This window comes from Sparus aurata, chromosome 7, assembly GCF_900880675.1.
Source record: "Sparus aurata chromosome 7, fSpaAur1.1, whole genome shotgun sequence".
Lineage (NCBI taxonomy): Eukaryota > Metazoa > Chordata > Actinopteri > Spariformes > Sparidae > Sparus > Sparus aurata.
The window spans coordinates 6773463-6786143 of NC_044193.1; the positions used below are offsets into that span (position 1 = coordinate 6773463).

At 41.0% G+C, this 12681-nt stretch overlaps 1 protein-coding gene across 8 annotated transcripts; it reads left to right on the forward strand.

Moving 5' to 3' along the window:
* Positions 1-5549: 5549 nt before the first annotated feature.
* bcas1 (brain enriched myelin associated protein 1) lies at positions 5550-12601 on the forward strand. 8 transcript variants are annotated; one of them, XM_030424135.1, is made up of 13 exons: positions 5550-5879; positions 6879-6938; positions 7320-7355; positions 7598-7813; positions 7941-8009; positions 8805-8849; positions 9022-9063; positions 9209-9265; positions 9546-9584; positions 10313-10435; positions 10544-10624; positions 10945-11163; positions 11526-12601. In XM_030424135.1, the coding sequence occupies exons 1-13, from the start codon at positions 5859-5861 to the stop codon at positions 11604-11606; spliced, it is 1089 nt and encodes a 362-aa protein (XP_030279995.1). In that variant the 5' UTR covers positions 5550-5858; the 3' UTR covers positions 11607-12601. The 8 variants fall into 8 exon arrangements, with proteins under 8 accessions (XP_030279995.1, XP_030279999.1, XP_030279997.1 ...); XM_030424139.1 differs by lacking the exon at positions 10544-10624; XM_030424137.1 differs by lacking the exon at positions 9546-9584.
* Positions 12602-12681: the final 80 nt, after the last annotated feature.

Sequence of the window (12681 nt, forward strand, 5' to 3'; positions counted from 1 at the left end):
AAGATCGGCTAAATGAATCCGTTGTCATCGCTGAAGAAGCGGTTGAAGAGATGACTGATCAGGAACCCCGAGAGAACCAGACAGCTGGGATCATCATTGAAGAGGTCGTCATGGAGAACATTATATATGAGAATTTAGTGTTCAGAGCGGAGCGGGTGGAAGTTACTGACAATTTTGAAATCACCCACATCGAAAACTACAATCCTGAGGAAGAGAGAGTTCAAGAAACTGAGCCAGAGGTTGCTGCAGAGCCAGAAGCCATTAGAGAGGGTGAAATTACTGTAGAAGAAACACATTTTGAGGAAACTGTGAAACTGGTGGTCGCTAGCCTTCCGAAAGTGGTGGCAGATTGTGTTGAGGCTGTTTTGGCTGCTGTTTCTGAATCCACTGACTTCGCTGTTGTAAACACGTCAGAGCCCAGTGTGGATGAAGTAATTACCGAAGTCAATAGTGAAGGAGCCAGAGACATACCAGCTGATGCAGTGCTGATTGAAACCACTGAACCTAAAACTAATGCCGCCACTCCTGAGACCCAGAAAGCAAATGGTGTTGACTCCCTGCACGAAGAGCCAATGACTACAATGACGGAAATAACCTCAGAGGTTGTTTGCGAGGAGCCAGATCCTCCATCTGCACACAAAGACATGCCTGAAAGAGAACATTGTGTCCCTCTTGTGCCTATAATTATAATAATGAAGGAATATTCCTATGAAGGGGTCACCACTGACGAGGCTGTGGCGGTCGAGTATGTCTCAGGAATGAGCGAGGAAGCAATCATTGTTGAGGCTCCTTCCAATGAGCTTATCACCACTGAGGAACTCCCCCAAGATGCTTTAAATGCTCCGGCTGATGAAGTCAAACCTGAGTTCATACCGAAAGTTATTACTCCATATGAGAAAACTGATGTTTGCGAAGGTATGACAGCTGATGAGGAACCAGAAAAAGTTGTAGAAGCAGAACCAAGGCCTGTCATTGTCAAAGAAGATGCTGAGATGATTCCAGAGGCAGCAATTGATGCCCTCTCTCAATATCTCGAACTTCCGGAAGCTCCCCAGCAGCCTGCAGTGCATAGCGGCTCCCTGTTTGAAGAAGAGGTCATCGCTGCAACAACCTTTGTGCCTCTTTCTGGAGAACGACAAGCAAAGGTTTCCATTCCAGGGGAGCCAATTGAGTCAGCGGCTAAGGAGATGAATGAAGAAGCTGTAATCTCAGAGGAACCTACAGAAGAGAATCCAAGCCCATGTGAAGAAGATGCAACCACTGAAGTGTTGGTGAACATACTAGAATCAGTTGTTGAAGTGATTTCCGAGAGGCTTGTAGTCACTGAAAACATCATTGAGGCACTTGCAGATGAGGACGCTACAGGAGAGTCTGAGCGTTGTGCTGCACTCCAAGAAGAACCTGTAGTGGAGAATGTTGCCCGATCTGTGGTTGCTGTTGAAGAGCCAACTGATTCCAGTCATGTTATTTCTGAGGAGCCTTTGGAGGAGAGTATGAGCCCTCTTGTGCCACAAGTGCAAGTGGTTATCCTGAAGACAATTGAAGATGAAGTTACAGCTGAGCCAATCAATGAATCAAATCATTATTGTGATGTTCTAGCAGCCATTGATGAGAACTCTGGGGATTCTCAAATTGCCACTTCAAATGAGGCTGCAGCAGAGTGTTTTGAAGCTGTTCTTGAGACCATCGTAGAGGAATTCATTACTGAGGATGCCATCACTCCTCAGGAGCCTGTAGTAGAAAATGAAATTACCCTGGAAGAGGCGGTCATTGCTGCAAGACCTTTCGCGCCACTCTCTGGAGAACGAGAAGCAAACGTTACCATTCCAGAAGAGTCAAGAGAGACAACTGCGGAGGTAATGAAGGAAGAAGCTACAAAGCCAGAAAGTGTTGGGGTGGACACAACTGTTCAAGCTTCATCCAATGAAGAGGAAATTACCCAGATTGCTAGTTCTACCGAAACTGTTGAAGAAAAAACTGAGGGATCCAAATATGTTTTGGCACAAGCTGAAACACCACAACAAACTCCTGTAATCTTAGAGGCACCTGTGGAAGAGAATCCAAGCCCCTGTGGAGAAGATGTTACCACTGAGCGGATGGAGAACATACTAGAATCAGTTGGTGAAGTGAATTCAGAGAAGCTTGTAGTCACTGAGAACAAGGTTGAGAATCCTTCAGATGTGCCACTGATGGATGCCACTGGAGAGTCTAAATCTTGCTTTCACGTCCAAGGAGAATTTGTAGAGGAGAAAGTAACCCCAGCTGTTGTTGTTCTCAAAGAACCAACTGATTCCAGCCCTGTCATTTCTGGGGAGCCCATTTTGGAGAATGTGAGCCTTCTTGAGCACCAAGCACTAGTAGCAATCCAGACAAATGGAGGTAAAGTTTGTGGGTCAGATAGCTGTGGTGACATTTTAGCTGTCGCTTATGAGAACACTGAAGATTCCCATATTGACACCTCAGATGAGGCCGTAGCAGAGTGTGTTGAAGCTGTTCTTGAATCCATTGTGGAAGAAATCATTGCAGAAGGAGCCATCACTTCTCAGGAGCATGCACTGGAAAATGCCATTCGCCTGCAAGTAGAGGTCTTCGCTGCAACACCTTTCGTGCCCCTTTCTGGAGAACAAGAACCAAACCTTACTATTCCAGAGGAGCCACGTGAGGCAGTTGCTGAGAAGATGGACGATGAAGCTATCAAAGCTTTGTCAAATGAAACTACAACAGAGCCAGAAAGTGTTGAGGAAGATACAACTGATCAAGAATCATCTACTGAAGCAGGAGTCTTCAGGGATGTCAGGTCTGATGAACCAGTTGAAGAAAAAACTGAAGTATCTGAAGATGGTTTGACACAAGCTGAGACACCCAAACAAATCCCTGCAATTTCAGAGGAACCTGTATACGATAGTCCAAGCCCATGGAAAGAAGGTGCAACCACTGAGGTGAACAAAAACATCCTAGAATCAGTTGTTGAAGTGATTTCAGAGGACATAGTGGAGGAACCTGCAGATGTGCCACAAGCAGTCACCATTAGAGAGTCTGAGCCTCGTGTTTCATTCCAAGAAATCGTGGAGGAGAACGTCAACCCATCTGTGGTTACTGTAGAAGAACAAACTGCTTCCATTCATGTAATTTCTGAGGAGTTTGTGGAAGAGAGTGTGAGCCTTCATCCACGACCACCGCTAGTGGTCATCATCGAGACAACCGATATAAAACAAACAGAGGAAGAAATCCAAGAATCATTTCATTTTCATGACAATTTAGCTGCCGTTTACAAGAACTCTATAGATTCTCAAAATGCCACTTCAGATGCATCTGTAGCAGAGTGTTTTGAGGCTGTTCTTGAGACCATCATAGAGGAAGTCATTACCGAAGATGTTGCAGCTCAGTTTGTGATTTCAGATGAGGTAGGACCAAAGATGTTCACAGAAGGAGACACTGAGCAGAAAGTGGACAGTATTTCAGGTGTGAACTCAGGAGTTTCAACACGAAGTGCAGAGATGACTGACGATACACCCATCACAAGTTCAGACATGGAAACTTTACTTGCGAGGTTGCAGTCAGCATGTACATCCATTGTTGAAGAATCAACATATAGGCTTGATAGTTTAAACATGTCTTTCCTGGGATGCAGTATAACTGTTACCATTAAAGTGGCTCCAAAGGAAGAACGGCATTGAGATGTTGAAGGTTTTGTCCTCAAGAGTTCTTGTTTAGAAAAATATTGGTCTACCTCTTTAGGATATCATGTGTTTAATTTATATGCAGTTGTAATTGCAACTGGATTGTGAAATGATTTTTGTTTTATAATACTGCAAAGTGCCTCTATTTATATATGTCCTCAACACAAAAAACACAAAAGTATTTAAACATTTTTCAATAAAATGACGAATGAAAACACTGAAAAATGTTGCGTTCGTCCAAGACTTTGTACATTTGCATTCTTTGGGTCCGTTTTTAGTCGAATATAGTAGTGACTTTGATGGGAATATGACATTTGAATCAGGCCAGACTTGAAAACTGGTTAACACTTTCAGGGAACAATATTAAAGGGTAGCTCCACCACTTTGTGTGTTTTCAGGTCTTAGAGGGTACTATTGTATGTGTGGTAATAAAAAAAAAGTTGTATAAATCCTTTTGTGGCTCATGAGGAAGCTGCATGTAAGCTGATAAATACCATCCAGTGATGTCAGTCGGTAAGTTGCATTGTGGGTAATGTAGGCAGAATTGCACTTTCTAACACTGTCAGACAGTTTTAAAACAAATGATCAGGAGACATTGTCTTTCTTGCAGTCTTATAACTTTTTTAAACCCTTGTGCCTACATTACCCACAATGCAATTTAGCCACTGCGTGACATGACTAGAGGCAATATATCAGATTACATGCTGCTTCCTCTGGACCCACAAAAGACTATATTTATAATTTTCTTTTACATATGCAATATCCCAAGACCTGCTAACACACTTTACTGTATATAATTGGTAGAGATACCCTTAAACCATTTACTAGTTACTTATTAGAATCCATATAAATCACATTTAAGCTCTGTGTTAGGCATAATAAAGTGCTTAGTCATGCCTTATTCTGCATAAACATATTGTAAAACTACTACTATTGAGTTTTCCCTCAATAACTTTATGCCTACAGCTTACTGACAGTAATGTGGGGGGTTGTTGCACATGAATCACACCACACTTTAAAATTGGCAACTTGTTGAGAATGACAGACTTTATTTAGAGTTATATAGACACTGTAGTTGGTAGTTTTGTGTTTTGTTGCGTAACAATGGACAATATTGATAAGGTGTTATTAAAGGGGACCTATGTCGTTTCGGAGAAGAGGTTCAAACTCATAATTTTAATATTTATGGTATTGATGAGGTAATTATACAAACTCTGAAATATAAGTAATATACATGAGCTGTTCTCAGAGGAAAACAAAGTCCCCACAAACACTGTTTGAAGCTAGAAAGGTGGAAAGTAGAAGGAATGAAACTGTGTTGTCCTTTAAGGTCAGTTTGTGTGTTCAGTTTATTCAGGCATGAAACAAAGAGTTTGCTTATTTAGTTTGTGTGGGCATAGAAATCAGTCAATGAAGATCTTTCTTTTCTGATTAAAATATCACCCCCAAAACCACATAATGCACTTTTAAAGGAGGGTAACTATTCTTGTAGTAGTGCCAACTTATAAACAACTTCCTTCATATTTAAGAAAAAGTCTTCCTTATCATCCTAGGAGTTGTAGAATAAGGTCATTTAGAATAAGGCATTAATAAGTGCTTTTTATTGACTAATAATAAGCCAATATACTACTACTATGCATGCTAATAATCCAATAGTTAAAATGTGTCCCACAATCTAAAGTGTATTTCTAAAAACTGCAGTAAACAGATCCAGTAAAAATGATCGTAAAGTCAGGTTTGCTCAGTTTAAAGATATTCACCATCAGGACACAGCAAGGTATTTGAGTTTCCTGACATTTCTCAGGGCATAACTCTCACACATTGTTGAATATCAATGAGTGAGGGGTGGGACACACACATTAATAAAAGGGTGATTGTTGACAATGCCCCGAGTAGGCAGAGGCATGGTTGGAATTGTGCTCCCATCTCAATGCTGCGATTAAGACACTCACTGCTTGCGTATCAGCGCCGCTGCTCTAACATAATTCTCTAAGGCTGATTCTTTGTGATGGTGTATAGGAGACAGATAACCTAAAGCAAGAAGCAGAGTCGTTACCGGAGCCGGAAAGTGTGACTCCAGGCCAGAGTCCAGAGGAAGAAAAAGCTCCTGAAACTGAAGACGGAAACAGTGATTCTGCGGAAAACCAAGAGGACAGTAACCCAGAAGAGAATCCAGTTATGAACTTCTTCAAAACACTAGTGAGTGACACGATTTGAGAAATTAAGTGCGCTTTGTGTGAACATGATATTTCTAATCGCTTCTCTTGTAAAACCAGATTGCTTGGGTAAAATTAAATGGGGACTTGCTGAGATTTAATGTGCAAAACAAAAATTATCCTATTATCTTCAATTATAAGTGAAGGAAAACAGCTGATTTAACAACAAAAATTAAATTAATGTGTGTGTTCTGATTTTTACTTTGAGCTTCAGTGAAGAAAGACAGTAATTTGCCGGATAAAGTTGAGATCACTGATGATAAAGTCAGTGACAACTCTGTGTCTAAATTTTATTTAGTGTTTCTGTCTGACTTATTTATTTATTTTTTTCTTACTCTGCTTTGAGGTATGTGAAAAACAGAGTTTAATGGAAGTATCTATAACTAAATCTGCCATTATGACAGAGCCTGATGGAAAACCTACGACAAGCAGCTATTGTGTTCCCTCATCATCGTGCTGTCTTTTGGACCCATGCTGTTTTAAAGAGTTACCATTGCCCTAGCCCCATGCTAATCAAGTCTTTGAACATGCGGGAATGTGGTGGCCTATTGTTCAACCCATAGTGTGAGCTCACAAGGGAGGCCTGTGCAGTTGGAAGTTGAGATTTGTGAAGATAGAGCAAGGGCAGGCCTACGCCATCTCCGGAGCACAATGGCTGTCACAATGACAGCGCATGTACTGTATGTGCTCTGTCAGGGACCTCAGTGTGCACTCTGTGCCTCAGTTAGCTTATCATAAAGGCCTATGTCTGCATTCATGAAAGGCTTCTGTTTTATCTCAATAATTTATTTTCTGTTGCTGTTACATCAGCTATATATGCTGACAATTCTCAAAGTTTTACACTGCAGCTTCATTATAACTTAACATAATACATACGGATTTGACATTTGGAGGACAAGCTCGGTTGTTTTTAATCTTGTTTTTTGTGCTGCATGAATGAAAGTTAATGGAGACCGGTCATTGTCCTTCCCTTGTGGCACAGGTGACTCCCACTAAAACAACCAAAAAAGAAACAGCTGCTCCAGATGCCACAAAAGACCAGGTGAACATACGATCATGAAGCATTACATGATATTATACAACATGATTTATTAATCATTGTGGGTTTATTTCAGATGGTTATGGTGTCCTTTTTTTGGTTAACAAAGCTTTATGAGAGATCTCGTTAATGTTACAGGTTGATTATTTAACTAGTTCATAATACATTTAAGATATAGTCTTGATTATATATTCCCATTTCCTTCGGGAAATGTAGTTTTTACAGGGTTGCTAGCTGGTATCCGTTCCTATTAGTGTCTGTTTCTGCTTGAACTGAGGTTCCAATACAAGTTCATTTCATTTTTTTAAGATTGCTTTCTGTAGACATTTGTTTGCTTCAGTTTAACTTCATCTCTAACTGCTTCCTCTTTCCGTTGCCAAATAGTCCCAGAAGGAGGCCCAACCAGCTGCAATCACTACTGTGAGCAAATTGCCCATTAAGTGTTTAAATTTGTGTAACAGTAGCGATATTTCTTTTGCTAATGTTGCATTCTACATACTAATTCAATTTCAGTAATTTATGTAAGACGAAAACCTGATCACTGCTTTGCATTTATCTTATCGTACATCACCTACAATTTTCTTTTCTGTGTCATGTCTGTCTGTGTGGACAGATGGTTTTCCACAGCAAAGCATTATTTTAACACATGCTCTCTTGAAAAGGTTGCACAAGTGTCGGAGCCGCCTGCAGCACCCAAAGGAATGTCAATCCCACCACCACCACCTCCAGAGCCGCCGAAAATGGAAATCAAAGGAGAGCCAGCTGCCAAACCTGTAAAACCCACACCGAAAGAAGAACCAAAAGCCGCTGCGAAGGAACCCGAGTCCTCAAAAGGAAAATCAGCCAAAGATACTCTGAGCAAATTCTTCCGCCCAAAGGTAAATAAACTGCAAACACAGGTGGGATGGTTCTTTATATAGACTCTCAGTGAATGCATCTTCCACAGTCTTTAAGATATACGTACAAACGTACTATAGAGTGAAACATACTATATGTGAATTCGAGGTACTGCTAGGTCTCAAGGCATCCAAAGGCAAGGGCGCTTCAGCAAGTGGAGCCAAGACTGCAGCAGCGGTACAGTAGATTACCGTATCCTCAAACTAACCACGGCTCATCCCGTCACTAACCGAACAAGAGCTGATTTGTCTGGAGGTGGAAGAAACTTAACAAATTGCTGTCTCAAATTTGGAACTGCAATTGGGAACAATAGTATTTAACTGAAGAAAGTTTCATATTACCACCAATGTTTCTACCACCATCCATTTCTCCATGAGACATTATATTATCAACATTTAAATTTCCATAGAGATTAACTTAATCAAAGTAGTTCAACATTTGGGGAAAAACACTGCCTACTTGCTTTCTTTCCTAGAGTCAGATGAGGAGATCAATACCACTCTCATGTCTGTGAGCATAGTTTGGAGCACAAGTCCAGAGGCAATTAGCTTAGCTTAGCATCAAGACTAGAAAAGGGTAAAAGAGGAAACCCCTTCAATTTAACAGTTTGTTTAATCTATGCTGTCAGTTAATTCCATCTCAATGTGAACAACAATTATTCATGAACCAGGCTCATAGTTCCCCCCTGCTTTCAGTCTTTATGCTAAGCTAAGCTAAGCTAAGCTAAGCTAAGCTAATCACTTCCTGACTTTGACTCCATACAGACAAGAGTGGTATTGATCTTCTCGTCTGACTCTCAACAAGAAAGCTTTTCCCAAGATGTCGAACTGTTCCTTTAACCAGTTTATATTAGTCAGTGCTCTTTACCATGCTAACATGTTAAGCTCTTCATAATTAAAGACCTTCCTCTGCTTGTTCTTTATGTCTTGCTGGCTTCAACTAACAACAAAAAACCCCTTCACTGTCCTGCAGACAATCAAGGACGCACCAAAGCCTGCAGTAGAAACAGAAGTACAGGTAAACCAGAGAGTCTGCTCATTCCTCTCAGGAAATGTTATATAAATATATGCTCAAAGAGCCTTGCTTTGAATCGTCTTTTAAGGATGTTCATAACAGACAGTGAACTACATCTTTTTCAAATGTCCATCTTAATTTGCATCTCAGAATATAAAATAGTTTTGCTCTGCAGGAGACACCAGTGGAGGTGCCAGAACCAGTTGTAGAAGTCCAGGTAAATCAAAGGAGAGGTCTCACTCCTTGGGTGATTTTCGGGGAGTGGAATAATCATTTGGACCTTATTACAGTGTATCACATCTCCACGTTCTAAGTCACATAGGTTTATTTTTACATGTTCTGATTCATTTGCATCTGCTCAGAGTGAGACAAGTGTTGAACCTCATGAGACAGCAGAGGAGGTGGCGAAGCAACAGCAGGTAAATGAGCAGGAAGCGCTCGAGGATATTAATTCTTCATGTTCTTCACTCTACAGGCGCCTCTGACACGATGTTACAACAGATGTACCAATTATAATGCTGCACCACATATGACCTTTCATTCATTTCGATTAACACACATGAAATTTGGCATTTGCATGTTTTTGATTCACTTTACATTGTATCACCTATTTCTGTTTGTTGGAGTCAGCCGATGATTTATCGCATTTCATTCAGCATTTGAATCGATGGGAAAACAAGTATGTTTCCTCTCCTGCAGGTGGTGGAAGAGGCACCACAGCCAGTAGTAGAAGATGAGGTAAATCAAAGGACGCATTGGGAAATCTACCAAGAGTTACAGTAGATTAGAAAATCTTAACCACCCTCCTGTCTTAGGCAGGTTAGCCTAGCTTAGCATAAAGACTGGAATGAAGGGGAAACAGCTAGCCTGGGTAGCAAACTCCGCTAACCAGCACCCCTGAAACTCACCAATAAACACGTTATATTCCACAAAACCACAGCTTTTTGTTTTGTTTTGTTTTGTTTTATTAACTTTCCATTATGACTTTGTATTGATTGAACTAACAAAATATAATATCAATTTAATTACTTTTGGACAGAGCCAGGCTAGCTTTTTCCCACCGTTTCCATTCTTCAAGGCTAACTTTATCAAACATCATATTAAACAGGTATCAAAATGGTATCAATCTTCTCAAATCTTTACAAGAAAGCAAATAAGCACATTACCTAACGTATCAAACTATTCCTCTTCAGGAGAAGAGCCTCATCTTCAATTGAGATACATTCCCTTCACTATTATCTTTCTGTCTTTTCCTTTTACAGACAATCACTTTCTTTACTTTTCGTGCATGACGGTGTGGGCTTCTTCATTCTTACAGGGGCCGCTTCTTATCAGACTCCCCCCATTACCTCTTCTTTTACTTCACAGCAGCTCCTTCCTACACCCTGTCAGCTTCAACGATGATCATGCATTTAATGCATAAATAGCTGATGAAATGTATTCTCTGCTCTTTTTTTTTATTAAAGAAGGTGGATCCCTCAAAAGCCAGCACCTTGGAGGCTGCTGCAAAGCCAGAGCCACCACCCGCTGTTCAGGAAGAAAAGAAACCAGCCTCAAAATCCTCCTTCATGTCTCTCTTCAAGCCTAAAGTAAGGACCCCTTCACCCACATTTTTATGGGTCTTTAGAATCTCTTACATTAGTGTGAATTCTGGTGACATTAGCCAACAGAAAGTAACAGATTCATGTGAATTTGAGGAACTGTTAGACCACATGACTGCAAAAGTCCAGGCGGCCTCCACAAGTGGAGTTCGGCTCCTCAGGAGAACAGCTGGAGTGGTAAATACAGAAAAATGACCTCTTGAGATGAGACATCATTAACCAGAGTAATTTCATCGATTACATCTGGAATTAAAACCTGCTCTAAGTATTATTATGTTTGTCCTTTTGTTATTACATGTGAGAATCATAACAAATTACATCCGCGCTTCTGTGGTCATTTCATATAATGTTGCCGTCACTAAGACACGCTGGATCCTAACAACACTGTCACTTTAATGTCTGATGTCACCTCAAAGCCCATCTGAGCACATGAGATGTTATAGAATCTGTGGGAGTGAAATCATTCAGTTTCTCATTATGCGTCGCAACACTTCCAGGCTGCTGATCCCAAGAAGGCAACCCCCGCCCCAGCTGCAGCGGCAGAGGCAGCTCAGACAGCCAAGGCCAAGGAGGAACCAAAGGCAGCGGCCAAGTCGTCAGAGGCGGCCGGGGATAGCAAAGCAGCTTCAGCGGCCCCGCAAGCTGGGGATGAACCAGCCAGTGTGCCCAGGAAACTGGAGAAGAGGAACTCCATCCACTTGTTCTTTAAAAATCTGGTAAGGAGAGAATCTCTTTCCCTGCAGCGCCGCCTGGTAAATATTGTTGCAGCTTCACCTCCACTAGATGGCGGCAGATACTCATCAAGTAACTAAAGGCGTGGGGCCCTGCTTCACAGTGCAGTGCACATGTTGTTACACACCCTGACAATTGTTTTGCTGGGTTTGGTTTTAATATCCTACAGTTAAACTTACAGTTAGGAGCTACTTTAAAGTCGGAAACGGTTTCACACAACTAGCATCAAAGACGAAGCTTCCATGGGATTACATGGCTCTTTAAAGAAAAGACTAATGCAGCAGCGGCTGTAATGAACAAACATTCATGATTATTTATGATTTTTGGTCTTCCCTTTAAATTTCAGGGTCAGAGACGTAACTCCTCAGAGGCCGGGGTCCAGACGGAGCCAGTCACTGTCACTCCAGCAGCTGAGAAGGCCAAATGAAACCAAAAGCAACACTCGCATTTCCCTGTACAGACTTCCCTGCTCTTACTCAATCTTTATCCGTCTCTCTGTTTCTCATCTCCATTTCAACTCCCAATGAATAACCGCATGTCTTGTTTTTTTTTCCGTTTTTGTTACGGCTGAGAATACGAAGGAAAAGTGACTCAGAGGATAACAGCAAGTGTGACAGAGATGAATAGTGGGCAGGAAGTTGACTAAGTGGTGACTTGAAATGGTTAAATGTGAGGTTATTGAGACATATATATATATATTTTTAGTCATATAAATGTCTTGACAAGTAAAGCAATGTAAGTGTGAAGACTTTTCTACAGACATTTAATGTGACTTCTCGCTGTCCTTTGCAACCTAACACTGGGCTTCTGCAATAAGACAGTACGACGCTTTGCTTTCAGCAATTAATTTGTCAAAACCGGTTAAAACACTTTGTCATATAGGTTCTATTTTTACAGTTCATGCCAGAGGAATCATGCAGTAGTAGCAATGCAAAGGTTAATATAAAAATGATAACACATACATCCAAAATAACGGCTCCTCAAAGCAGTAACAAAAAAGGAGCACGCCCATATAACTAATGGCACTTATAGATTTTTTTTAACTGTATGTACGCTCTATGTAGACTAAAGCACATGTACTAAGAGTCATGTATTGGGCCATAAGGGAAAATCACAATCTTTACTGTTCTGTGGGGAGCTGATTGTAAAATGTTGGTGTTAACAAAAAAATGCATCCGAGGTGACAGAATGGTGTCGTCGTGCAAATGTGTCCTCGTGGTGCTTTTTCTCCGTGGTCGTAAATCACAGCTGATGAGCTTTTAATTTGATTTCAGCACTTTGTGTTTCTGTCACTTAATGAGACGTCTTATGGTGTTAGCTCGTTCGGCATATGTGCAATTAATACCGTGCTTCTTGTTTTGCCTATATGTCTGTATGTGTGTAACTTCGGCTACCTTGAAGACAATAAATATTTCAACATTTGTTTGTTCTTCATCAGCGTGAGCTACGAGGACGTTGGGAAATGTAATCAAGAGCAACTGCAAGAATATGTGACTCAGCGA